The sequence below is a fragment of the Sceloporus undulatus genome, chromosome 4 (genome assembly GCF_019175285.1).
Source record: "Sceloporus undulatus isolate JIND9_A2432 ecotype Alabama chromosome 4, SceUnd_v1.1, whole genome shotgun sequence".
In the NCBI taxonomy this organism is placed as follows: domain Eukaryota; kingdom Metazoa; phylum Chordata; class Lepidosauria; order Squamata; family Phrynosomatidae; genus Sceloporus; species Sceloporus undulatus.
In genome coordinates, this window is record NC_056525.1 from 250,725,490 (window position 1) to 250,749,944 (window position 24,455).

The 24,455-nt window shown below is 52.3% G+C and overlaps 2 protein-coding genes across 4 annotated transcripts; both read right to left on the reverse strand.

The window, feature by feature from the left end:
- Positions 1 to 9: 9 nt before the first annotated feature.
- Positions 10 to 8,856, reverse strand: LOC121928056 (cytochrome c1, heme protein, mitochondrial). Of its 2 annotated transcripts, XM_042462260.1 has the most exons (8): positions 8,716 to 8,853; positions 7,305 to 7,459; positions 4,200 to 4,393; positions 2,788 to 2,914; positions 2,380 to 2,537; positions 2,046 to 2,206; positions 530 to 630; positions 10 to 340 (listed from the first exon to the last, which is right to left on the reverse strand). In XM_042462260.1, the coding sequence occupies exons 3-8, from the start codon at positions 4,385 to 4,387 to the stop codon at positions 236 to 238; spliced, it is 840 nt and encodes a 279-aa protein (XP_042318194.1). In that variant the 5' UTR covers positions 4,388 to 4,393; positions 7,305 to 7,459; positions 8,716 to 8,853; the 3' UTR covers positions 10 to 235. The 2 variants fall into 2 exon arrangements, with proteins under 2 accessions (XP_042318194.1, XP_042318193.1); XM_042462259.1 differs by lacking the exon at positions 7,305 to 7,459 and having other exon boundaries at positions 8,716 to 8,856.
- Positions 8,857 to 10,830: 1,974 nt separating this feature from the next.
- GPAA1 (glycosylphosphatidylinositol anchor attachment 1) lies at positions 10,831 to 22,600 on the reverse strand. 2 transcript variants are annotated; one of them, XM_042464746.1, is made up of 12 exons: positions 22,363 to 22,598; positions 19,844 to 20,023; positions 19,233 to 19,344; positions 18,964 to 19,111; positions 17,613 to 17,714; positions 17,075 to 17,271; positions 16,308 to 16,504; positions 15,932 to 16,085; positions 14,727 to 14,822; positions 13,076 to 13,272; positions 12,678 to 12,848; positions 10,831 to 11,695 (listed from the first exon to the last, which is right to left on the reverse strand). In XM_042464746.1, the coding sequence occupies exons 1-12, from the start codon at positions 22,434 to 22,436 to the stop codon at positions 11,452 to 11,454; spliced, it is 1,872 nt and encodes a 623-aa protein (XP_042320680.1). In that variant the 5' UTR covers positions 22,437 to 22,598; the 3' UTR covers positions 10,831 to 11,451. The 2 variants fall into 2 exon arrangements, with proteins under 2 accessions (XP_042320680.1, XP_042320681.1); XM_042464747.1 differs by lacking the exon at positions 13,076 to 13,272 and having other exon boundaries at positions 11,470 to 11,695; positions 22,363 to 22,600.
- Between the last annotated feature and the right edge of the window lie 1,855 nt (positions 22,601 to 24,455).

The window sequence follows — 24,455 nt, forward strand, 5'->3', positions numbered from 1 at the left end:
GGGTCCATATTTTCTGGTTGAAGAAATGCGTTTATTGGGTGACCTCCACCCCGCATCCCAGGGTCCTCTTCCCAAGGCTTGGCGGGTGAGTGGATCGATGGATACACATTAAACAACAGCAGAAGCACCAGAGGGCAGCGCCCGCCCACCTGCCTGGCTGTACATACATTCCTGGGGCAGAGGATGGGGAGCCCCCGCTCCGGCATCAGAGAGACGTCCACGCTGCCTGTGAAGGTCATTTGGGAGGACGGTAGGCAATTTTCCTGCTCTTGAGGACTGACCACTTGTGCCGTTTCAAGTAGTAGGTGAGAGGCACCAGGAGGGACCCGATCAGTAGCACCTGGAGGAGCAAAGGGAGGAGAGAGGTGCAATGGGGACGCTGCCCTCTAGGCTGGGGAAGGGACCGCTGGGCCTCCCTGGCGCTGGGTGGAGAGCTACTCTCTCCCAAGGGCCCCATTTCCTCCTCTGCCCCACTCCCCCATTATTTATGATACAGGCGCAAGGTCAATGGAAGCAGGGGGAGACTGACCTTCAGGCCCATCCGCTTGCGGTGGTCATGCTCTGGCTCTGCTGCCCATCGCAAGAAGGTGCAGACGTCCTTGGCAATCTGCGACATGGTGGCAGGGGTGCCTGCGGAGAAGATGGCAGGGAGCCATAGTTGGGGGTGGGGTGATCCTCTTCCCACACAGAACCCCCCTCCCTCCCATTTGTTGGTTGTTGTTGCTGTTGTTAACTGACTTAGAGTCAAGTGACCCTGTGAACAAGACAGCTCAAAGAGAACCCCAGTCCTGAACAGCTCTGCTCAGTTCCTGCAGACTCAGGGCAGCTATGGCCGCCTTGATCACAGAGTCATAGAGTTGGAAGAGAACCAAAAGGCTAGCCAGTCTAACCCTTTTCTGCCATGCAGGAACACACAATCCAATCCACTCCCTGTTTAAAAACAGCCTCCAAAGGAGAAGACTCCATCAAAGTCCAAGGGAGGAGTGTTCCACTGTCAGGCTGTTCTTCCTAATATTGAGGCAGTAACTCTTTTCCTGCTGTTTGCATCCATTGTTCTGGGTTTTATTCTCTGGAGCATCAGAACATAAGCTTGCTCCACATTCAATATGACCTCCCTTTAAATATTTAAACAGGGCTATCATAGCACCCCTCAACCTTCTCTTTTCCAGGCTAAACATACCCAGCTCTCTAAGCTGCTTCTCTAAGTGTATCCACCTGGTACATAGAATCATAGAGTTGGAAGAGACCACTAGGGCCCTGATCCAGTCCAACCCCATTCTGCCATGCAGGAAATCCAAATCAAAGCATCCCTGACAGATGGCCATCTAGCCTCTGTTTAAAGGCCTCCAAGGAAGGAGACTCTATCACCCTCCGAGGAAGGAGTGCATTCCACTGTCGAACAGCCCTTACTCTCAGGAAGTTCCTCCTAATGTTCAAGTGGAATCTCTTTTCCTGTAGCTTGCATCCATTGTTCCGGGTCCTGTTCTCTGGAGCAGCAGAAAACAAGCTTGCTCCCTCCTCAATATGACATCCCTTCAAATATTTAAACAGGGCTCTCATATCACCTCTTAACCTTCTCTTCTCCAGGCTAAACATCCCCAGCTCCCTCAGTCCTTCCTCATAGGGCTTCATGGTTTCCAGACCCTTCACCATTTTTGTCGCCCTCCTTTGGACACATGGCTCCAGTTTCTCAATGTCCTTTTTGAATTGTGGTGCCCAGAACTGGACACAATATTCTAGGTGGGGCCTGACCAGAGCAGAATACAGTGGCACTATCACTTCTCTTGATCTAGACACTATACTTCTATTGATGCAGCCTAAAATAGCATTGGCCTTTTTAGCTGCCGCATCACACAGTTCACTCATGTTCAATTTGTGGTCCACTTGGACTCCTAGATCCCTTTCACACGTAGTTTCATTCAGCCAGGTGTCACCCATCCTATATCTGTGCATTTTATTTTTCATGCCCTTTCTCTCTTCTGACCGCCTTCTACCTTTCCTGGCATTGTTGCCTTTTCTAGTAAGTCAAGTCTTCTCACACTTACCATCGTCAAATTCCAAAATCTCATTATAGATGGGGGGTGCCATGCCAATCGCTTCCCCGGGGAAGTAGGGGTTGTAGTAGAGGCCTTCTCGCAAGCTCACGCCAGTGGGAGGGTCACAGTATCCTGTGAGGAGGGAGAACACATAGTCCTCACCTCCGTGCCTAGAATGGGAGCAAAGGAAAAGCGATGAAGCCCAGCTCAAGACCGCCAAGCAGCCTAGCCCTGCCCAGTCCAAGGGGGTTCCTGGGGCTCTTCCCAGCCACAAAACTGCCGCTGGCAGACCAATGCAGCAGAGGCATCCCCTCCCCCCCTGCATCCCTTCCAGCCCCATTACCTGGCATTGACAATGTAGCTGAGGTCTGGGGGGAGAGCCCCATTGTTTGCTGCCCGTGCCGCTTCGGGGTTTGGGTAGGGCTTGGGGAAGTAATCGGAGAGCTTGCCGGGACGCATGAACATCTCCCCATTCTCATCAGGCCCATCCTGTACCTCGATCTAATGTGGGAGAGGCCAGAGCTGAGTGTCTGCTGCTCCAGAGCAGTCCTACTCTCAGCCTGCCTTGTTGCTTCAGCCTTCCAAACAGCAGGAAAATGGGGTTCCCCCTCCCATTCCCTGGAGCCCAACACCACAGAAGGGCACCCAATTTGGAACTACCCATGCAGTGTGGGCCCTGGGCATCTCCTGCCTGTCCACAGCACCAGGCTCACCCTCCTTCCCTCCATTCACTGAGCAGGCCTGCACCTACCTCCTCCGCCAGGGCCTTGGCCTCAGCCTCCGTGTGTGAAACACCAATCAAGTTGCGGAAGGCCAGGTACTCCATGCTGTGGCAAGCAGAGCACACCTGCTTGTACACCTGGTAGCCACGCCGGACACTGAAGAGACACCAGTTTGTTTACTGTATCTCCATCTTGTTACGATTAAGGAAGGAAACAGTGTGGCCCTGCAGTTGTTGCTGGACTGCAACTTCCATCAGCCCTTACAGCTGGTAAGGAACACTTGGTGTTGCAGTGTAACAATAACTAGAGAATCAAAAGTCACCCACCCCCCTTATAGTGGATATAACAGACATAATGCACGCAGCCAAAGCAAACACAAACCCACAGCAGTAGGTTGGAAGAGCTGCTTCTGCTTTAAGGGCAGCAGCTTCACAGCAGCTGCAGTTGTGACTCACTGAAGATTGCAGCCAGCGTCTTGAGGGCAGAACACCATCACGCTACTTGGGACAGTTCCACATTCCTCCCATTACGAAGGCAGCAGTATCCCAGCCCCTGTGTTATGCTGCCATGGCCATTTAATGGCAGCCGGGCTGGTGGTGCTAAGGAAGTGCCCCAGGCAGCAACCGGCTGCAGTTCTGCAGTCAGGGAAAGCGCATGGAAGTTTCTCTCTTGGACTTCCAACCATGACACTGGACCTAGGAGGGCAACCTCAGCCCCTTCCTCTTAGCCACAGAACTGTTTTTTCTTATTACCCAAATAAAATGGGCATAGCTCACATTCTATCGAGATCTCAGGGCAGCATATACTACACTTGGGTGCCTCATGCCTGTGCCTCTGAAAATACACTCGTCCCTCTACATGTGTGGCTTTGGCTTTTGCGGATTTGATTATTCATGGAGTTTATTAATATGTTCTCCCTAGAAATATTTAGGTCCTCCAGCGCAACTCTATGGTCAACTTGCACTGAAAGACCTAGAGATTCCTAAACAGAATGTTCTGCTAGGCATTTGTAGCTCCTCCAGTGTAGTTCTATGGTCAATGTCTGGCAGATGTTGACCACAGAGTTGCACTGGAGGACCTAGAGATTCCTAGAGAGGTGTTCTCTCAGGTAAAAACAGTGTGTTTCTGTTATTTGTGGTTTTTCCATATTCACAGGGGTCCTGTGCCCCTAACCCCAGCAAATGGGGAGGGATAAACGTATAGAGCATAAATCACTGTGGGCCAAAGTGGTCAGCTGAGGGAACAGGATGGTCAAGCAAGGCTGGGGTGCAAAGGACAGTACCCTAGATACACAGACCACCCCGCTTTCCTGTAGCAGCTGCCCAACAGGATGGCACAGGCACCGCAGGATGGCACCATTTCCAGAGAGAGGCTGGGGGAACGCTTCCCTTCTTCTGCCCCACCTGGTCTCCCTGCCACCCACCCACTCCCTCCACCGTACCTGCTGTGATCCAGGGCAGAGAGAGGGCCGTTGTGACTCCAGGGGTAGTTGGGCGGGTGCAGCTCCAGCTCGCCAGCACTCACCGCGGTGTGGAGGGCCAAGGCCAGGCCAGCCCCTCCAGCCGTCAGGACACCCAGCGCCGTCAGGGCCACTTTCTTGCCTCGTGAGAGACCTGCCAAGGACGCCATGTTGGCCTGTGGGACAGAGAACAGCATCAACACCAGCTGAGAAGGAGCATAGTGGCAAAGGTGGGTGAGTGGTGGTGGCCTGCAATGGTGGCAGGGACAGCCTGACAAAGCTCCTACTTTGCCCCCCCCCCCCCAGCTGTGAAATGCCTGCTCTTTGGAAGCCCAGTTGGTTGGTGCTGACGACGGTTTAATTCTGGTGCCAGATTAGGCCTTTGGAACCTAAGTGATTTCACCCAAACACAGAGTTGTAGATGGTTTAGCTTTGTAAAATATTCCGTGTTTACTTCTATTGTTGCAAATGTTGAGTATCTTGTGTTGATTTTTCTGTAAGCCACCCAGATAAATAATGCCCCTTGCGAGTAAGTGAGGGACGCGGATTCCAAGTCTGCACAAATGGAGGGATGACTGTATTGTAATAATGACAAGGATATGGAAGAAGGCCAGAGACGGCTGAAGCTGCCAAATGCCTCCCCACTGGCTGGACACTGGAGGGGGGTCTCCTTCTCCTAGGAAGGTGCCTTGGGCCAAGGGCCGGGTGGGATGCCCCCAAGTGCACCCCTCGAGGCTTTATTCCTAGGAGCTACAAGTTCTTAATGCGAGACCCCAACGTCAAGAACAGGCTGCTCCTCTGCCTAAACAAACCAGGTGCCAGCACTGCCCACTGTGCAGACCTGCCAGTCAATGCCTCTGGACCCCAGGCAGCCACAGCCCAAGGCACCCCCTCCTCTGCCCGGCCTCTTCCCTGCCCTGCAAGGCAAATCCAACAGCATTCCAGACAGACTTCTAAGCCCACCAAGTGGATCTGCTTGTGGATCTTGAGTGCAATCCCAGATCAGAGGACACAAGAAAACTCTTGGTCTGGGATGGGAATCTCCAAGCGCCCCAGATGGAGATGCACTGCAGCTCCCAGACTTCTGCATCACTGGCAATGCTGGCTCAGCCTGATGAGAGTTGCAGTCCAGCTATGTCTGAAGGGCTGCAGAAGTTGCAGCTGTGATTTAAACTTTGACAACAAAGAGGAAAGGAGATGATAACCTGAGCCTGATCCAATTCCTTGAGTGCAACTTGAGGTCAGGCAAAGGAAGAAATGGTCCTAGTGAAATGCAGCATCCTCTCCCTCCTTGGGAAGCGCAGCCCAGGAACCCCTCAGGATTCTGGATGTCTTTGGGCAGGCAGAAAAGGAACATGCAGCTGAAGCCCTTGAGAAATGGCCACCCAACCTCTGCTTTAAAACCTCCAAAGATGGAGTCCACCAGCCTCCCAGGCAGAATGGCAGAATCAGAGAACTGTGGCAGTGGAAGGGATCAAAGAATCACAAGGGCTGCAAGGGCCATCTACTCCAAACCCATGCTGCCATGCAGGAAGACACAACTAACACACTCGTGACAGATGCCCATCCAGTCTCTGCTTAAAGACCTCCAAAGATGGAGAGGCCACTTGCCTCCAAGGCAATCTATTCCATAGCTCTAAAGTTTTTTTTAAATACAGTCCTTCCGGGTGTTTAGGGGGAATCACTCTTGCAATCCAAATCCTTTGCGTCAGGTCCTAGCTAGTCTCTGGAGCAACAGTAAAGAAGCTCACTCCATCTTCATGACATCTTTTCAAACATCTAAAGATGGTTCTATCAGATGAACTCTCAGTCTTCTTTAAGCCAAACATGTCCACTTCCCCCAAACATTCCTCAAAAGGTTTGGCAGTTGCAGAGCTTTTACCGTTTTGGTCTTCCTCCTCTGGACATGCGCCAACCTGTCAAAATCCTTCTTGAACGGTGGAGCCCAGAAGGGGAAACAGGACTCCAGGTGGGGCATGACCAAAGCAGAGGAGACCCTGGGTTCAAGCCCCTACTCAGCTGCATAGTGTGCTGCCAGAGGAAAAGCCAAATGGGCCGAGGCTGCTCTTGGCTCCTCCTGGTTGGAAGGGCAGGGCACAGGAATGGCAGCGCCAGGCGGCTTCTGAGAGAAGGGAACTGCCCTGCTGTTATGAAACCCTTCCAGGGCCAGGAAAACAATCTTCTATCCTCCAGTTGGTTAGCACCAAGGGCTCAAATGGTGGCATCTTCTCAGGCCAGTGGATTAGGAACTGGGTGAGGAGGGGTCCTCCTGCACATGCAGCCCCTTCCTCCTCAATGCGCATCACACGCAAGGAGAAGCAGCCCCTCCCAGGCCCTGGACAAAGTTCCCTCCTGCGGTCACTCAAAGGCCAGAAGGCCACCTTCACAGAAGTGTGTGAGTCAAGATAGCTCTGGACTACTATTATTTTTTCAGGGAGATGCATCAAAGAGGAAAGTAGGGCATTTGTTGCGGATGTGTGCCTTCAGGTTCGTTCCCACGTATGGTGACCCTAAGGAGACACTATCCTGGGGTTTTCTTGGTAGGATTAGTTCAGAAGAGGTTTGTCACTGCCCTCCTCTGAGGCTGAGAGAGTGTGGCTTGACCCAGCTCACCCAGGGGAATCGAACCCTGGTTTCCAGAGTCATGGTCCAATGCTCAAGCCACTACACAATGCTGGAACCGGCAGGCAACTTCAGGGCAACTCAAGGCACCACTGACAACAGTCTCCTTTGGAGGTCTTTAAGCTGAGATTGCATGGGCATCTCTCAAGAGTGCATTGGAAGCGGTCTTTGGAGTTGTTAACACCGTTGCTATTAGAGCCCCAGTCATAACAACGGCCATATATCAGACTAGTTTAATTTCAGAAAAGGAGCTGCTTGGAAAGTGGCATATTATCCGGCAACTTCTCCCTGACTCCTGAATCTCGGAGGACCCAAAAGAGTCGGCAAGAGCTGGCAGACTGTGAAGCTGCCCTTCCCAGTGGCCCTCCGCCTTCAGTGGGGTGAGTGGAGCATGGCATTCCCCTGGGAAAGGGGGGAATGGCACATACAAGGGAAACATGTTTCTGAACCGGAAAGAACACCTGCCTAGGAGTCTTTAGTGCTCCAGCGCAAGTCCAGGGCCCACACTTGGCTAGGCATTGGGAGGTCCTCCAGTGCAATTCTATGCCCAGAGAAGTCTTCTTTCTAGGACTCTGTTGGTCCTCCAGCGCAGCTTCTGGCAGACGCTGACCTCAGAGAATCTGGGAGAGAAGGTATAAATCTCCTCTGTGAACAGTCAGATCGGCAAATGTGGGGGACGGTCTGCATCTCCTGTCCTTTCCCCACTCCAGGCCCCAGAGCTCCTTACGGAAATCCACAGTACATCAGTCCCTCTAAATGCGCTGGGGATCGGGGCACAAGAAGACTTACCTTTGTACCTGAGAGGACCCCTCTCTAGGCACCTCTAGGTCCTCTGCCAGACATTGGCCACAGAATGACGCTACAAATGCCTAGCGGAGTGTTTTCTCTTGCCTTTGGTTAAAGTTGGCCATAGAGTTCTACTGGAGGACCTAGAGATTCCTAGAGGGAACATATGAATAAAATCGCAAATGCAGAGGGGCCAGGGCACAATTCAGAACAGCCAAGAGACCCTGCAGGGCTCCATGATTCTCAGCCATGGAACCCGCTGGGTGCCCTTGAGCAAGTCACACTCTCTCAGCCTCAGATGGAAGCAAAGGCATAACCCCCTGAACAAATCTTGCCAAGAAGGTCCCATGACAGAGTTGCCTCAGGGTCGCTGTAAGACGAAAATGACTGAGAGGCACATGACGACAACAACAACAACAGCAACACCACAGGTACGTATAACCTAACATTGTCTGTGACTGAGGCTTGAGGGTTGGACTAGGGCTGTGGAGACCAGGGTTGGAGCTCCCAGGGGAAGGAGGCCATGGCAACCAAGGCAACCCCAAGGGAGGGCCGCCATTCGCTGGAAACGGTGTGAGAGAGAGCGGATGTTTTGGGGGAGGCGCTTGGAGGAGCAAGGGCTTGGGCTCTCTTCCAGCTCCTGGCTCAGCGGCAGAAGGATGGGAAGACGCTCTGGCTCCCAGAATCCCTCAGCGCTGAGCCAGGGGCCAGAGGCACACAGCCGCCACGGCCTCAGTCGAGGGGAAGCAGCCGCGTGGCCCAGTGGCCTCGGCCCTGGAAAGCCTCCTCAGGGCCCTGCTCCCAGAAGCCCCGCCCAGAGCATGCTCACTGCTCAGGAATGCTGGGAGTTGTAGTCCCACACCGGAGAAATAACCCGCTTTGGCATCGCTTTCGGTGCCCTCCGCTCGGCTCCGGGCTCCCAGTATGCCGGAGCCTTGAGCCGGAACACCCGCCAGACCCAGGCAAGGTCCGCCAGCGGGAGTGACCCTCCGGGGAACGCGGTGACCTTGGCCGGGCGGGGCCTGCGGAGGCCGGCCGGGAGCAGCCCAGGCCCAGAGGCCCCGCGGCGCCCCAGCGGCGCTGCCCTTACCCTCGGCCGGGGCCCTCCGGGGAGAGACGGCGCCAGCCAGGGGCCCCGAGAGCGAGACAGGCTCCGCGCCGCCGCTGCAGCCACCACCGCCGCCGCCGCCATCTTGGACGGGAGGGGAAAGGGAAGCCCCGCCCCCGCAGGCGGAAGGGCCATAGAGAGCAGGAGGGCCAGAGCGGCGCCGGCGCCGCCGCCACTTCCGGTTTCCGCCCCACCTTCCAAGGCAGACAGAGAGATGAGTGGGTTTTGGGGGCCATGAGGCCCAATTCTGGAAGACTCAGATGGATAGATATTGCATTACATTATCCAGTATTATATCAGTGGTCCCCAGACTGTGCCCTTTAAGGGACTTTGGACTTCAGCGCCCAGAATCCCAGGCGATTGGCCGACATGGCTGAGGCTTCTGGGAGATGAAGTCCAAAATCCCTTAAAGGACACTATTTGGGGAGCACTGGTTAGAATATATATTGAAAGATGTAGCCCTGTTTGTCTGTGGAATCAATCTCTAGAGAGATCTTGTAGCCCTTGGAGATTCACTGAAAGGAAGAAATGGGCAGCAGCAGCTTTCCTAGACCTTTGCCTACTTCCTCAGATGCATCATGAGGATGAGGATGATGACGACTCAAGATATAGTTGTGTTACACTGGAAAATCAGTTTGCAAAGTGTTAGTCTGTGGACTCAATCTCTAGAGAGATCTTGTAGCACCTCTGAGAGTAAGTGGGAGAAAGATGTTGGCACCATGAGCTTTCTTAGGCTGAAGTCTATTGCCTCAGGTGCCCGTTTTAGAAGTAGGCTCCGCAAAAACTCATGCTACCAACTTCTTACACATAGATAGATGGACAGGAGATAGATAGATAGATAGATAGATAGATAGATAGGTAGATACTGGAGATGAGAGACAGACAAACTAAGATAGATACTTGAGATAATAAACTAGATAGAAAGAGATACTGGAGATAATAAATAGATGATAGATAGATAGTTACTGGAGGTGATAGACAGGGGAGCAGACATGTCCTCCTTTTCCAGGACACATCCTACATTTCAACCTCCTGTCCAGGAGGAATTCCAAAATGTCCTGCATTTGGAGCAGGGCTAAGCAGCATGCATTTGGATTTGTGTTTTCGGCTTTCCTTTGGTCATGTCCTCATTTTTTCCTGAATGTCCTACATTTTACGGTGCCTTGTCCTCCTATGCAGTGAGGATATCTAGTCACCTGGATGGATAGATGAAAGACAGATGGATGCATAGATAGATGGATCTTAGTTTCTTTAACTGTACTGTTATTTAATTCTTTTTTAACTTTATATAGATAATGTTTTAATTCTGCCTTGTAGGCCGCCTTGGGTGCTGCTAAAGGAGAAAGATCAGGTCTAAAGCAATCAATCAATCTGGAGGTCCCCACAACTGCTGCCCCTGAGCTCAAGGAGCCAGACTCACCAGCCGCTATTCAAGCGAGGATGGCTGCAAAGGAAGGTCTGTCTTGGTCCAACTGGCATTGAAACCCATTTTGTCCCAGCCTTGAAGAAGGGGTCTCTATCCTCTGCCTTTGCCCTCTATGCCCTTTCCCTGACATGTCTTGCTTTTTAAAACTTGGAAGTCTGTTTAAGTATTTGAAGGAGTGTCATACTGAGGATGGAGAAAGCTTGTTTTCTGCTGCTCCAGAGAATAGGACACCAAACAATGGATTCAAACTGCAGGAAGAGATTCCACTTCAACATTAAGAGGACCTTCCTGAGAGTAAGGGCTGTTCGACAGTGGAACACACTCCCTCAGAGTTTGGCAGAGTCTCCTTCCTTGGAGGTCTTTAAACAGAGGCTGGATGACCATCTGTCGGAGGCGCACTGATTGTGAATTGGGACTAGATGGCCCTAGGGGTCTCTTCCAGCCCTATGAGTCTATGCAGGACCCATCATAGAATCATAGAACTGTAGAGTTGGAAGAGACCACAAGGGCCATCCAGTCCAACCCCATTCTGCCATGCACTCTTACTGATTAAAGTTGCATTTAGAGGCAAAAGCAGTATGAAAAATAGGTGAAAATGCAGTAAATTAAATAAGCAGCAGCAGCAGCATTAGTTAGGTGATAAGACAAAAAATTTAAACTAAACCGAAATGTCACATCAAAACTGCTTTTATTTCTGAAAGACTGTACACAACCCTCCTCCCATCCAACCAGACAGAACCTCCTCGGGTTCCAAAGGGTGACCTACAGACTCCTTTCCTGGGCTCTTCTTCGTCGCCAGAGCTGATTCCTGCCCACAGGAGAGGTATTCTGGAGGATTTCCAAGCTGCAACCACCCAGGAAAGAACCCTTTCCCCACATGAGCCCATGTGCGCTTCTCACTCTTGAGAGCCACAACTGACAGGCAACCAGCTGCTCTGTGCAAAGACCTTCCTGCCTCTACTGCAGAAAAGCCAAGAGCAGCCCCTCCAACCAACGCTTTGGAATCCCAGGCTTCTCTCTCTCTCTCTCACAAGCTATGAGGAGCTACTGTCCTGCCCTGTCAAAGAGCTATTATTAGCACCAGCAGCTGCCACAGACTTGAAACCCCACATCACGGGGGGGGGGGGGGGAGCTCCAAAGCTGCACACTCCAAGAGTTCAGGCTACTGGCGTCCCCTCTCAAAAGCCCCAGTTTGCAGGCATCACTGCGGCCTCTGTCACAGCCAGGCATTATGTCTCCACTGGTTTCCCCAGAGAAGGCCAGCTCAAGGAAGGAGGCAGCACCAGGGAGACCTACTTCCAGAAGAGCACATTCCAGAGTAGCAGCCAACAGGGGTAGACGAAGATTGCGATGAAAGGGAAAACGATGGAGCCGTAGAGGTGGTGGTCCAGCAGCCCCTCGGCAATGGCCTGCAGGAAATGCTGCCAGCCCTCCAGTAGCGATATGGGGTACTCAATAAGCTCTTGGTACAGGAAGATGCAGAAGAGGAGCGTGACGGCCGGGGTGACCAGCACCAGCAGCACAGCATAGAGATACCTACGGGGAGAAAGCCATGCCAGGGAGCTCAGAGAAGAGGCACAGCTGGGACTCTTGGCTCTCAAGTGCCCACACATGCACCCTTCCCCTCAGAGATCGCCTGGGAATGGATGGCGGTCACTCACACAGGCCCATGTGTTTCCCCACCACTACCTTAAGAGCAGAAGAGACATTCCAGCAGATTTGGAAGAACCCCATGTTTTCCAAAGCACAAAAACATTCTTTGAAAAAACCACACTAAGCAGTTCCCCCGAAGAACTCCCACCTTTTCAGTGGCCAGAGGTTGTTGACTTAACAGTTGCCAAGGGACAGAAAACTGGTAGGTTAGAGTTGGGATGGCACATCCTTGAAAGAGGCCATCATTAAAGCCAAGGCTTAATCCAGGCAAGATGGGAGAAAATGGGAAGGGAGCGATGCTCTTCTGAAGGGAGATGTGTGGCCATTGTTGGAGGGAGCCAGCCTCCCTTCCCTGGAGGGCCAAGTGGGCAAATCTGGCACCCTCCGGGAACTGGCTCTATTTATAGGTGGCCAATATCCTAATATCCAGCATCTGGTGTCTTTTACTGTCAGCTGCATCCCTACTGAGAGAAAGCAGGCCTTACTGGTTGTTCTGGGCCTGTTATGCCCTGACTGGATGGCAGTCACGTAGGGCTTTCAAGAGGCTGGCAAAGAATGCAGCTGGCAAGGGCAGTCAGGGCACGCAAGGCAGATTCCTGACTATGGGCCCATGTGTTATCAGGCGCAGCAAATTGTGAAGTTATTAAAGGAATGGGTCACACACACCCCAGGCCACATGCTGCAGGAAACTGTCTTTTAAAAAATGGGAGTACTGCAATCTCCAAATCTGCACAAGCCCAGTCCTGGAGCCCGGAACAAGGCAGAACGGCCAGTTTACTGCTTTTCCCTTTGTTTTTATCACGTGCAGCTTTCCCTCACCACTCTTTTATCTCTTATATTCCCACCTTCCTCTTGAAATACCTACTTGGGCCCCATGGGCTGGATGACCGCAGCCACTGGCACCAAAGTGATGGCCAGCAGGAAGCCCAGGGAGAAGTTGATGAGGGCGATACAGCCCAGCTGCATGGCCAAGTACAGCAGGGCCACCAGCTTCAGCGTCATCCAACCACGGTCGCTTCCTGAGCCTGTCAGGACCCTGTGGGGCAGAAACAAGGGGGCAGTCTATGCGTGGCCAAGTCACAGAGCCTTCATTCTGGGGATGGGCCAGTCCAGAGACCGTCTGCCGCCACTCCAGCAGCTGGAGAGGACACGATCTCTCCCCCACTCCCAAAACACGGCACTCAGAAGACCACCCGAATGAGCTCATGTCATGGAAGCCACACCAGTGTCTCTCTGACCATGCCTCCCTGCATCTCCAATCACCTGTGTGTGTTGTGGGGCAGTGCCAGCCCTGCCACATAAATGGCAATGACTGTGAGCACTACGGCCTCTGACTCAGAGACGGGGAAGTGCTGGGTGGCCATCTCTTGCCCCATGATGGGCACAAAGTAGAGGGCGAGCCCCGTAGCATGGCAGATCAGCAAGGGGGGTACCAGCGTCAGCAGGCTGGGCTTTGGCTCCTGTGGAAAAGAAAAGGCCAGGTCACTGAGGGAAAGGGCCCCCAGCGTTAAGTAGGACTGCTGCTGCAGGCAGGAGAACAAGGGAAGACTCCATTTCAAACAGTCCATCTGAGGTGATAAGGACTTGTGGGGGAGATTGGCTGCTCTCCTCATCTGCGCCACAGCAGAGTAGCTGGGTTACAATCGGCCCAGTGCTATGAGGCCTTCTGTGGAAAAGGCACCTTCCTTTCCACGAACAAAAAAGTGTTAAAGTGTTTGGGGAATTTGGATTAAACCACAGCACACCAACAGGTTTGCCAGCCGACAGGAGTGCCCTCAGCTGACCAAAAACTCCACACACAAACCTGACCTATTGACAGAATTGGCAGCAAAGGAAGGGCTGGTACTATATGCCTCCTCAGTGTCTGCCAGGATGTTAGGACCTTCAAATTCTCCTTTTAGAAAAATGGGCAATGAGAAAGGTAAGTTTGAAGAGGGCACCAGAGTTCTGTTCCAGAACTGGGTGTCATCCTTGGCCTCCTTGGAGTTCTTTCAGTGCTGAGCACACACACCTAATTGCTATGGGGTCTGCATCAGTGGTCAATAATGCAGCAGATGGTACCCAGGAGAGGAGCATCCCAGCCCTTCTTCTGGTGGGACCCAACATCCCCTCACACCCAATGGGAGAACTGCCCCCTCCCACAAATTCTACCTAGATCATCCCTTGGCAAGCAAACCAATTGTCCCATGACTGGCTGAATGGGCAGCCCCTGGGCTGGGGCACACTCCCTCCCTGGCAAAGGCAATGGAAGGTGGACTGCTAAGGGTTAGATAGTGCAGAAGCAAACAAATTGCCCCAGTGTGACCCCTCTCCACACCTAATAGCTACAAGCATTGAGCACGCAGGTTGGCAACAGAGGGAAGTTCACACGTTCCCTAGCCCATGCCCAGTCTTCCAACCTTTTCCCAGCCTCAAACTCCCAAGCGATTACAAAAATGCGTAAACAAGCCCTTTCTATATTACTAGGCAGCGGTTACTGTTTGGCTATGAGGCTAACAAAAACTCTGAAACCCCTCTGCCTATGAGGAACTGTAAGACCCAATTCCTTACAACAACCAACCAGTGTTTGCTAAGGTTGCCTGTCCGGTGCTCTTTTGGTAATCAGATATTTTTGCTCTCCAAGCGCACCGTATGAAGTGAACTGTCACACTGACCACTTCTGGGGATGGGGGGGGGGCACAGTCCCTTAGACAGTGTGAAGAATAAGGCTGCAGGAAGAAAACACTGGTCTAACTGACACAAAGAAGAGCCACTGGCCCACAAATGTATGGAGAACCAGGCTGGAGTGGGGAAGGACGGACTGTGTTGGATTACATGGATGGGGTAAAGCTAGGGCAGGCCATTGTCAAACGGAAGGAAGGTGCTACAAATCCAAGATGTCACCTGCCCGCCCTCCCACCCTCTCACTGCTCACCTCTGTGGCAACAGGTCTAGGACCCTGGTCCCCATCACAGAGCTGGCCGTCTGGATCCATGTCATATTTGCTCAGCTTCATCCACAAGTCCAGAGCGTGGGAAGGAGGTGTTAAGGGTAATCCAGAAAACTTGGGTTTCAGAGTAGTCCTCATTCCAAACCAAGAAATCACCTCCAACCCCCAGAGGATTCTCCAAGCCATAGAGTCCTCATCATCCCCAAGACCCAGAGGTAAGGGCACTCTACATCCCTAGACAGCCAGTGTGTCTTCCAGGTCAGTGGGGGGCTGTGCTTTTCTGAGATGGATCACATTTGATCCAAGTCAGAAAGGAGCCCTGGTGGCGCAGTGATTAAATGCCAGTACTACAGCTACTCACAGCCACATGGTTGGGAGTTCGCTCCTATAGGGCTCCAGGGTCCACTCAGCCTTCCATCCTTTTGTAGGTTGATAAAATGAGTACCCAGCTTGTTGGGGGCAATTGGCTAAAACACTGTAAACTGCTTAGGCTCAGAGAGTGCTGAGTTCATGATTAAGCAGTATAGAAATGTACTTGCTATATTGCTATTTGGAGAAAGACAAGCAGAGCAGAACAGAGCAGGGATCTTTTGATTGATCAGGGCCACAGACAAATCGTAAGCCACCTCAATTGTCTTCTTGACAGAGAGGCAGGGTAAAAATAAAACTTTTATTGTTATTAAATGTAGGACTAGTGCTGTTAGTGCTGTTCCCAAAGGACGACACTTTCTGGTGGATTCTTGGATCATGGCTACAAGGTCCCTATGTAACTTTTTGCTGTGGAAGGAGAGACTCAGCCCCAAGGAAGGAAGCAGCTGCATTATGCATTTTCATTCCGGAATGCATGTGCCAGTCTGAGGAAGGATGAGCATGCTGCCTGCCTCAGGAATGCTTTAGTTGTATATCCCCACATAATAGAATGGGGCTGGATTGAGTGGCCCTTGACGTCCCTTTCAACCCTAAGATTTTATGACTCTGCTTAGATTCTGAAGTCCAACAAGACTGAGGGTGATAAAAAAGTAACTGAATAATTGCTGAATTTGGCTACTTGAGAGGAAGGATCCAGTTGTTCCCCAGGCCTCTCAGTGGGGAGCCCCCCCCCCCCCCAATACGATCCTAATTCAGCAACACTAAGCTCAAACCCATTCCCATTCTACCCACTTATTTCAGCTCCCACACAAGCAGGATATCTTGAGGACCAGGATCAGGATGAGGAAGCCAAAGGCCGGCATATAGACCCCAATAGAGACAAAGCGGGAGAGTGAAGGCAGCAGGTAGAAAAAGTATGACTGGTGCAAGCGTTCCAGCAGGTTGTTCAGCTTCCGAAACATTCCCTCCAGGGTTCTAAGGAAAGGGGAAATATGAGATCAGGTCACTGAAGCCACCCCATGCCTTCCTTCCATCCACCAGTCCCTAGCAAGGAATCCACTATTTTCCCCACAAAAGTGTGTGCCCCCTTCACATTCTGGGCTTCCATTAAGCAGGATGTTCTGACTTCAATTCCCCGCTTTGCCTTGTTGCACACACAGGACAAGGGTCAGACCAGGGGGAGGGAGCTGTACTCACGCGCCCATCGTGCTCATGTCAAACTTGTACTGGCGGAAGCTGTTGATGCCACGCACTGTGATGGCCTCGATGTGGTAGCGCAAGAAGAGGCCGTGCTCCCCCTGTGGCCGCCCCGAGCCCTGCTTCAGCACCATCAACAGCAGTGTCTGCAGGGAGTGGAGGTAGGCTGGCAGAGAGTCCCAGTCTGAACGCTGGAGCTGGAAGGAAGGAGAAGGAAAGGCCTGAGAGTGGGAAGGTGAGGCAGAGCTCAGAGCAGGCCCCACATTCTCCTCCAGGGAGAACCAGAGTTCCTGGTACCCTGCTCTGCTCGCAGAAGGCTCCAGGTCCAAACCCCGGATGCTCTAGCTCAAAATGGCCTCATGGAGCAGATGACAAGGATGTTCCTCTTTTGCCTGAGGCTCCATTGTGCCATGTGCCCCTCTTGGTCGTGGACAGGTCCTGGGAGTCAAGAGGAGGAACCCTTTTGATAGGCTGATGCTTCAGGGACCAACCCACACCTCGCCCCATGCTAGACGTTCAGGACAATCTACCAAAGAGAACTGAGAGAGTGGCAGAAGAAGTGGTCAGTTCAGGGCCAAAGCAAGCAGTGGGGAAACAGACAGAGGACACAAGAGGAAAGCACACAAGTCAGCTGGAGCCATTTCCTCCACAGGCACAGCAGCCACTTTCTGGCAGGCTGGGTGGCAAAGGCCTTCGGGTCCTTCTAACTCTCAGGCACCCCCCACTTCAGCCAGCCCCAGGCAGTCCGGCCCTCTTCATCTACCCACCTTGCCCTGAATGGTGCACAGCAGGCTGTTCTTCTGGCAGAAAGAGTAAAAGAGGTTGACCAAGTCCAGGTTGGGCAGCTGACCGTTGAGCCCTTCCACAGCCACATCGAAGCTGGTGATAACATCACTGCTGAGCTCCAGGGAGATGGCGGCCTGGATGGCTCCTGCCCGGCCCAACATTCCCGAGGAGTGCACCTCTGCAAAAGGAAACAGCAGCTGAGCAGATGAGCAAGCAGGAGCATGGACAGCTGGATAGACAGGTAATGAATGGAGGTTGGCATTAATTTGCTGGTGCTCCTTCTAATAGCATACCTGAGCTCTGCTACCATGTGAAGTTGCTCAATGACAGTCTACCCCCCAAAAACAATGGAAACACAGGTAGCTTTGTTGGCCAAAAGCCCAAAGGCAAAAGTGAGGACAACTAGGACTATGCACTGTAGCTGCTACTCCTTCCCCCTCAGTGGCTCCAAAACAGAGACCCCAAGGAAATGCTACCTCCTGCACAGGTTGCTCTCCTAGCAAGGAAATGTTATCTCACCTGTGACATTGACATCATGATAAGCCTCTAGCCAGGCCTCCATCCCAATCAAATCGTGCTCATTCACCAAGAAGATGATATCTTTGGCCCAATAGATCTGACCTGAGACACAGGAACAAAGTTAAAATCGCACACAGAGCCACCAAGACCACCGTTGGCCCATTATTGGGGGGGTGGGGGAAGAGGGAAAGATCAAGAGGGTTGGGGCTGCCCCCCCTCTCAAACAAACACACACCCTTGGAGCAGAAGGAAAGCTAGATTGGATCCCCACAGAGAGGCCATGTTGCATCTGACGCTTTTACAAAACTCCACACAGGGCAGTTTTTACTAAGCTGCGAGATCTAAAACCCAACAAACTGCAAGCATTTTATTTTCAAGAAAATATACCTGCAACAATCAATTGGATTTTTGGTAGACCAGATATTTATTCTAGAAGTAGAACCACTAACCGTGGATAGAATATATCCATAACTTTCCATTTCATAGTGTGGAAGCATTGTGTAGTGGTTTGACTGTTGGACTAAGCCTCTGAGTCACCAATGTTTGAATCTCTATTCAGCCCTGGAAACCCAGAGTAACTTTGGGCAAGTCACACTGTCTCAGCATCAAAGAAAGGCAAGAACAAACCTCCTTTTAGTGATTTAGGGGCTACAATGTTGGCTTGGGACTCCAGGAGGGCTGGGTTTGACTCCTCACTCAGCCAGTGTAGCCCCTGGATAACCTTGGACAAGTCACACTCTCTCAGCCCGAGAGGAAGGCAATGGCAAACCTCTCCTGAAGAATATAATTTGTCAAGGAAAAAAACCCTATGATATGGTTGGCCTATGTCAGAGTTGACCTGAAGGCATATAACAACCAATGTCATTTAGATGAGGAAGAATCGTAGAGTTGGAAGAGACCACAAGGGCCATCCAGTCCAACCCCCTGCCATGGGGTTTCCTGAATGGCAGAATGGGGTTGCACTGGATGGCCCTTGTAATCTCTTCCAACTCTACAATTCTATGATGATTCTATGAAAAGGACAGGGAGGGATCTGAGCAGCTCCTTTGAGCCTAATTGGTATATTTCCAGCCACTTCATTGGATGCATGGTATTTAAATTATTATAGGTGATTTGATTACACATGTATGTGACTTTACCTGACACATTTTGTCATTTTTAGCTTATGGGACTGCATGGTAAGAAGTGATATGGTGGTCTACTAAGGTTTAAAAAGAGCAAAGGGCATGTGAGAATCTTTACAGGACTATACTCCCACTAGCTCCTCTGCTTAGTATTAGCCCAGATGCAGTCTTGGGAAGGAAACAAGACTGAGAGGCCTGAGAAAAGGCAGCCTGCACTCAAGCCTCACCTCGGAAGTAGGAGGCCAATGCCAGCATCAGGCCCACGGCCTGGTGGTTCTGCTGCCCTGGGCTGCAGGGGACGCTCAGCACCAGAGACTCAGTGCTGGCCCCTCGGGGAGCCCTCAGAATCCCGTACACATTGGTCCCCTTCACCATCTGCAAAGAGAAAGCATGTGTGTGTGGAATTAGGTAGGTGGCCCTTGGTGGGTTTTCTTCCCACAATTGTCCCCATGCCCCCCTACCCACCCACAAAGGGCTGGCAAGGCAGGCAGCATACATATCTCTCTCGCATCTCGTCCGGGAAGGGCAGTGTGCGGGAGAAGGTCTGCTTGTACACCTCCAGGCCCAAGTTCCACATGGTCTTCTCCAGCCAGGCCACCGGCATGCCCCTGTGGACAGCAAAGGAAGGGGATACTGGGGGCTGAGCACAGGGGGGCAGCTACAGTATCTGCTGTTAAGCAGTCATGCTGCCAGTGATCTATGCCCCTTAGGGTTATCAATTTTGGCAAAGGGCTTTCTCCCAAACCAGAATGCTGACCCCTCTGGTCTTCGGTGTCATCTATGATCAGCTGCAAGTTTCCGGGGCTTCAGGGTTTGGGGATCTGTGTTCCCTGCCATTTCTGAACTTCCTCTACAGCTGGCAAATATGGTGGCAGCTCAAAAGGCAGGCTGCCTGCAGGGCCTCAGAGTGTGACAGGGAGGCCACAGAGAACCCAAACAAAGACTGTGTTGCTGGGTTTTGTGTGATGATCCAGAGGGTTTGTTTTTTAAGGTAAGTGTAACTTTGTGAGAAGACAGGGAAAGAGGCGCTGCTTTGCTGGTGGTGCAGCAATGAGGGGTGGCAGACACAGGTCCTTCAGACAGACAGACAGTGCCTCCCTTACTCACCCGGCCTTCTTCTTGTGCCCAGCGAACTCACGGGCATAGGAGAGGGCACGCTCGCCGTGGACAAAGTGCTCCTCCACCATGGTGGATCCCATCGCGTTCTCTGACATATAGATGCGCAGCGTGAAAGGATGGAAGGCGAGGCCCAGGAACCAGCCCAGCCCCATCAGGAAGCTCATAATGCTGCAGGACAGGAGAAGAAAAAGAATCGCAGAACCATAGAGCTGGAAGAGACCACAAGGACCCTCCAGTCCAACCCCCTGCAGTGCAGGAAGACACAATTAAAGCCCTCCTTGTGACCAAAGGCCACCCAGCCCCTGTTTAAAACAGCCTCCAAGGAAGGCGATTCCACCACACTCTCCAAGGGAGTGTCTTCCACTGTCAAATGGCTCTTACTGTCAGGAAGTTCCTCCTAATGTTGAGCTGGAATCTCTTTTCCTATCACTTGCATCCATTGCTCCATTGGATCCTATTCTCTGGAGTTGCAGAAAATATCCTCAACGTGACAGCCCTCTAAATACTTAAACAGGACTGTCATATCACCTCTTAACCGTCACTTCTCCAGGCTAAACATCCCCAGCTCCCTAAGACCTTCCTCATAGGGCATGGTTTCCAGACCCTTCACCATTTTAGTCTCCCTCCTTTGGACACATGGCTCCAGTTTCTCAACATCCTTACTGAATTGTGGTGCCCAGAACTGGACACAGTATTCCAAGTGGGACCTGACCAGAGCAGAATAGAGTGGCACTATGACTTCTCTTGATCTAGACACTAGACTTGTATTGATGCAGCCTAAAATCGCATTTGCCTTTTTAGCTGCTGCATCGCACTGTTGACTCATGTTCAACTTGTGGTCTACTAGGACTCCTAGATCCCTTTCACACATATAAGTCTCCATAAGCCAGGTGTCCTCCATCCTATAGCCTTGCAACATGAGGTGCTTCACAACTGGACCGACTCCCTTGGGAGAAGGTGGCAGACTCTTTTCGCCAGAGGTTGTTAAGCAAAGGCTGGATGTGCTTTAGCAGTGGGTTTCCTGGGGGGTTGGACTAGATACCCTGGAGGTCTCCTTCCACATGAACAGTCCAATGATTTGTCAATCCAGACACCCTCAATGCAGCAATCCTTTCCTTCTCCAGCCTTATTTCCCAAACCTTCCTGGATGCAAGGAAGGCTCTCCTGGGGTCAACAGAGGCCAGACAGTGGGATGCCCCCCCCGAATGTGGGGGTCTTGCCTTTTTCACTGAGGCCTTTAAATGGAGCGTGGATCATGGCTGCCTCTCAGAGGGGCTTCAGGAATGGATTTCCTGCAAGACTGTGGGGAGCTAACTAGAAGACCTGAGAGGGTCCCCAGGGTTCCTGCCAATTCTAGGGTTATGTAAAGTCAGTCAAGGAAGCCAGGTTAGCAGCAGCTGCCCAAAATTTGCATAACAGGCTCAATAGGCTGCATCTGCACTGAAAATGTAATCCAGTTTGATACCGCTTGAACTGAAATGGCTCCATGCTATGGAATCCTGGGATCTGTAGCCTGTTGGGGCACCAGAGCTCTCTGTCAGAGAAGGCTAAGTATTTCACACAGCTACAAATCCCAGGTTCCCCCAAAAAGGCTTCTGCGACTGAACTGAGATTTTGAGGTTTGAACCCTGGACTTGGAGTCTGGGCCTAGCATCCTGAGAAGGACAGAGTCCGAAGTCCCTTTGGGTGATCCTGGCAAGACTTGTTCGGAGGAGGTTTGTCACCTGAGGCTGAGAGAGTGTGGCTTGCCCAAAGTGGGGCAAGGGCAGGGATCTGAACCCAGGTCTCACACCACGACTCCCGCTCCAGGCGTCTACTATTAGACCCACTGAATTCAACAAGGGAGTTGCTGAGCCCACGCTAACTGGGACCAACAAGGGTCCAGAACACACTGCAGAAGTCATCCAGTCTGAGACTGATTTAACTGCCTTGGCTCAATGCTAGGGGATCCTGGGAGTTGTAGTATTGAGAGGCATCCAGAGAGGTCTGGGGCCACAACAGACTACATTTCCCAGGGTTGCCTAGCCCTGAGCCGGGGCAGTTGAAAGGCTCTCGGAAGGGATGTCTATTGTGTCCAATGGGGAAGAGCTTACTTCCAAGGGAGGGAAGAGACCCATCCTGATACAGCTAGTTTTGCGAGGCATTCTGCCCTCTCTGCCAGAGAGAGCTCTGAGGCCACAATCAACTGCAATGCCCAGAATCCCGAGCCCTGACCCAGGGCACTTAAAGCGCTCTGCAGTGTCTTTGGACCAAGGAGGATTTCGGGGTATAAACTAAACGACCGAGGCCGGAACAGCAGCACTTGGCACCGTTTGAACCGCCGACCCCCGCGGGACCCTGGGAATCGTAGTCCGTTGCGGCGCCAGAGCTCTCTGAAGGGAGAAAGGCGAAACACTCACAGGACTACAAATCCCAGACTCCCTCGGGGTCGAGCCAGGCCAGTTAAGGACGAGGCCCCCTTGCTCTGCCTGGCTTAGGGCTGCCCCAGGAGGCTGCCTCCTACTCACCAGAGCGGGGCGTTGAGGCGGAGGATGAGGCGGGAGAGGGCCCGGCGCCGGTACGGGTCCGAAAGGAGGCCCATGGCGATGGCGGCGGCGGAGAACGAGGACGAAAAGAAGACCAAGCAGGGGCCTCTCGGGCCGCCAACCTCTGAGGGACCCCGACTTCCGGTCCCGCCCGGAAGCACGGTAGAAGGGGCGCCAAACGGGGTTGGGCTGGATGGCTCTTGCGGTCTCTTCCAACTCTATGGTTCCACGATCCCGGAAGTCCCGCTCTGGCTTCCGGAAGGGCCGCTCTAGCCCTCCGGACTCTGCGGAGGCCTTGGCAACCCTAAACATCAACATTGTACTGTGCAGTGGTCCTCCCCACTCGCTGGGGCTAGGGGCACAGGACCCCCCCGAATGTGCAAAGACCACCAATAACAAAAACGCTAGGGTTTTACCTGAGAGAACGCCTCTCTAGGAATCTCTAGGTCCTCCAGGGCAACTCTATGGTCAACACTGCCAGACACTGACCATAGGATTACACTGGAGGAGCCCCAAATGCCCAATGGAGTGTCCTCTCTAGGAATCTCTTGGTCAGTGGTTCTTAACCTTTGGGACCCCAGACGTTTTGGACTTCAATTCCCCAGAAGCCCCGGTCAGTACTGCCATTGCTCAAGAGTTCAGGACGATTCAGGACAATTGTTTCAAAAACCTAGAGGACCAAAGGTTGAGCACCGCTGCTCCAGGTGCTCCAGGGCGGCTCTGTGGCCAACATTGACCATAGAATTACGCTGGAGGAACTACAAAGGCCTAGCAGAGTGTCCTCTCTAGGAATCTCTAGGCCCTTCAGTGCGACTTTTAGTTAAAGTTGACCATAGAGTTGCACTGGGGGACATAGAGATTCCTAGAGAGAACATACTAATAAAATCTGTGATTAACTTGTAACTCGTCTAGCTTCTTTGTCAAGACCACAAGAGAAGGAGACCCGTTTCATAGCTTCTTCAAGGATACTATGCATGATCACATAGTTTCTGCTGCAAGAGTATAGATTGTCCTTGGGCGTCCCCCCCCCCCTGCTCCCCACCCTCAGAAGAGCAGGACACGAAGGATGAGGACCAAAGGGTGGTCTCCTCCTGTTCCTTTTGTGTGAAGGACCTGGTCCCAGAGCGGCATCCTTGAGCTCTGTCTTCTGCTTTCTCAGGACAATTGTTTCCTGCTCAAGGCCTCCTCCTGCCAAGTCTTGAGCTGCCCTGGCTCCGAATGGATTGCTTTGGGCATCTTGCAGCAGAAAGATTTCCTGACGCTATTCATGTACTTTACACCTACATCCACCCCTCCCTACCCACCAGGGCTCTTGAGGTAATGCATAAATGGATTATGACGCTTAGGGCAAGTCCATGTGTCACCCTGGGGGCTCTTGCAATGCCACGGGGGTATGCCTCAGGCTTCAGAAGAGCAGGATGGAGGGGACACTTCCCATGCCAGGATTAACCCAACCACCCAAGGACTGAGACATCCTTTGACCAAGGGTTATCCCAGAGTTGCAGTCCCCTCCACTGCAGCACTTAACATTCATGTCGTGGCTACTCTGCCAGCCTACAAAGCAGGCTTCTAGGGAGACCTCCAGGAAACCAGATCATGGGTTAGAAGTGCCTGCAGTGCCAGCCCCCTTGGCTAAGGCAAAATCAGTTGCCCACAAAAGGCGCAAGCAAAGCCAAGGGCAAGGCAAGGCTGCCCACTGGCCTGGAGAGGGCAACACTCACCGGGGAAGGGGGCAGTGGGCTGGCCATTTCACTGGTGAGAATTCCTCTGACACCAGTTCTTCTCTCAGGTACAGGGCAGGCAGAGAGGGAACAGGGAAAGCTGTGTGGAGGAACGGAATTGGGGGGGGGGGGGGAGTACTAAGTCAGGAGAGCTGGAGCTTTTGTGAGGACAGCTCCCGAATTTAGAAAGGGACGTGGAGGTGATCCCAACCCCACTGCGCCTCTTGTAAAGTCACCGCGATACAATGGAGCGCTATCTAACTGGGTGTCAAGAGTGATTTGTAGGCTAGCATCTCTCTCTCCCACCAGATGGGACAAGACTGATCCCATCCACATTTGCACATGATTGGTTTT

What these genes read in the sequence shown, in the direction of transcription:
- GPAA1 (XM_042464746.1), bottom strand. Translation starts at nt 22,436, where the DNA reads ATGGGCCTCCTTTCGGACCCGTACCGGCGCCGGGCCCTCTCCCGCCTC. An exon ending in TGTGCACCATTCAGGGCAAG is followed by an intron (nt 16,505 to 17,074) that starts GTGGGTAGATGA and finishes CCTTCCTTCCAG; the next exon opens with CTCCAGCGTTCAGACTGGGA. An exon ending in CTGCCCCACAACACACACAG is followed by an intron (nt 12,849 to 13,075) that starts GTGATTGGAGAT and finishes TCTGCCCCACAG; the next exon opens with GGTCCTGACAGGCTCAGGAA.
- LOC121928056 (XM_042462259.1), bottom strand. Translation starts at nt 8,817, where the DNA reads ATGGCGGCGGCGGCGGTGGTGGCTGCAGCGGCGGCGCGGAGCCTGTCT. An exon ending in TCTGCCCTGGATCACAGCAG is followed by an intron (nt 2,915 to 4,199) that starts GTACGGTGGAGG and finishes GTGTCTCTTCAG; the next exon opens with TGTCCGGCGTGGCTACCAGG. An exon ending in CCAAGGCCCTGGCGGAGGAG is followed by an intron (nt 2,538 to 2,787) that starts GTAGGTGCAGGC and finishes CTCCCACATTAG; the next exon opens with ATCGAGGTACAGGATGGGCC.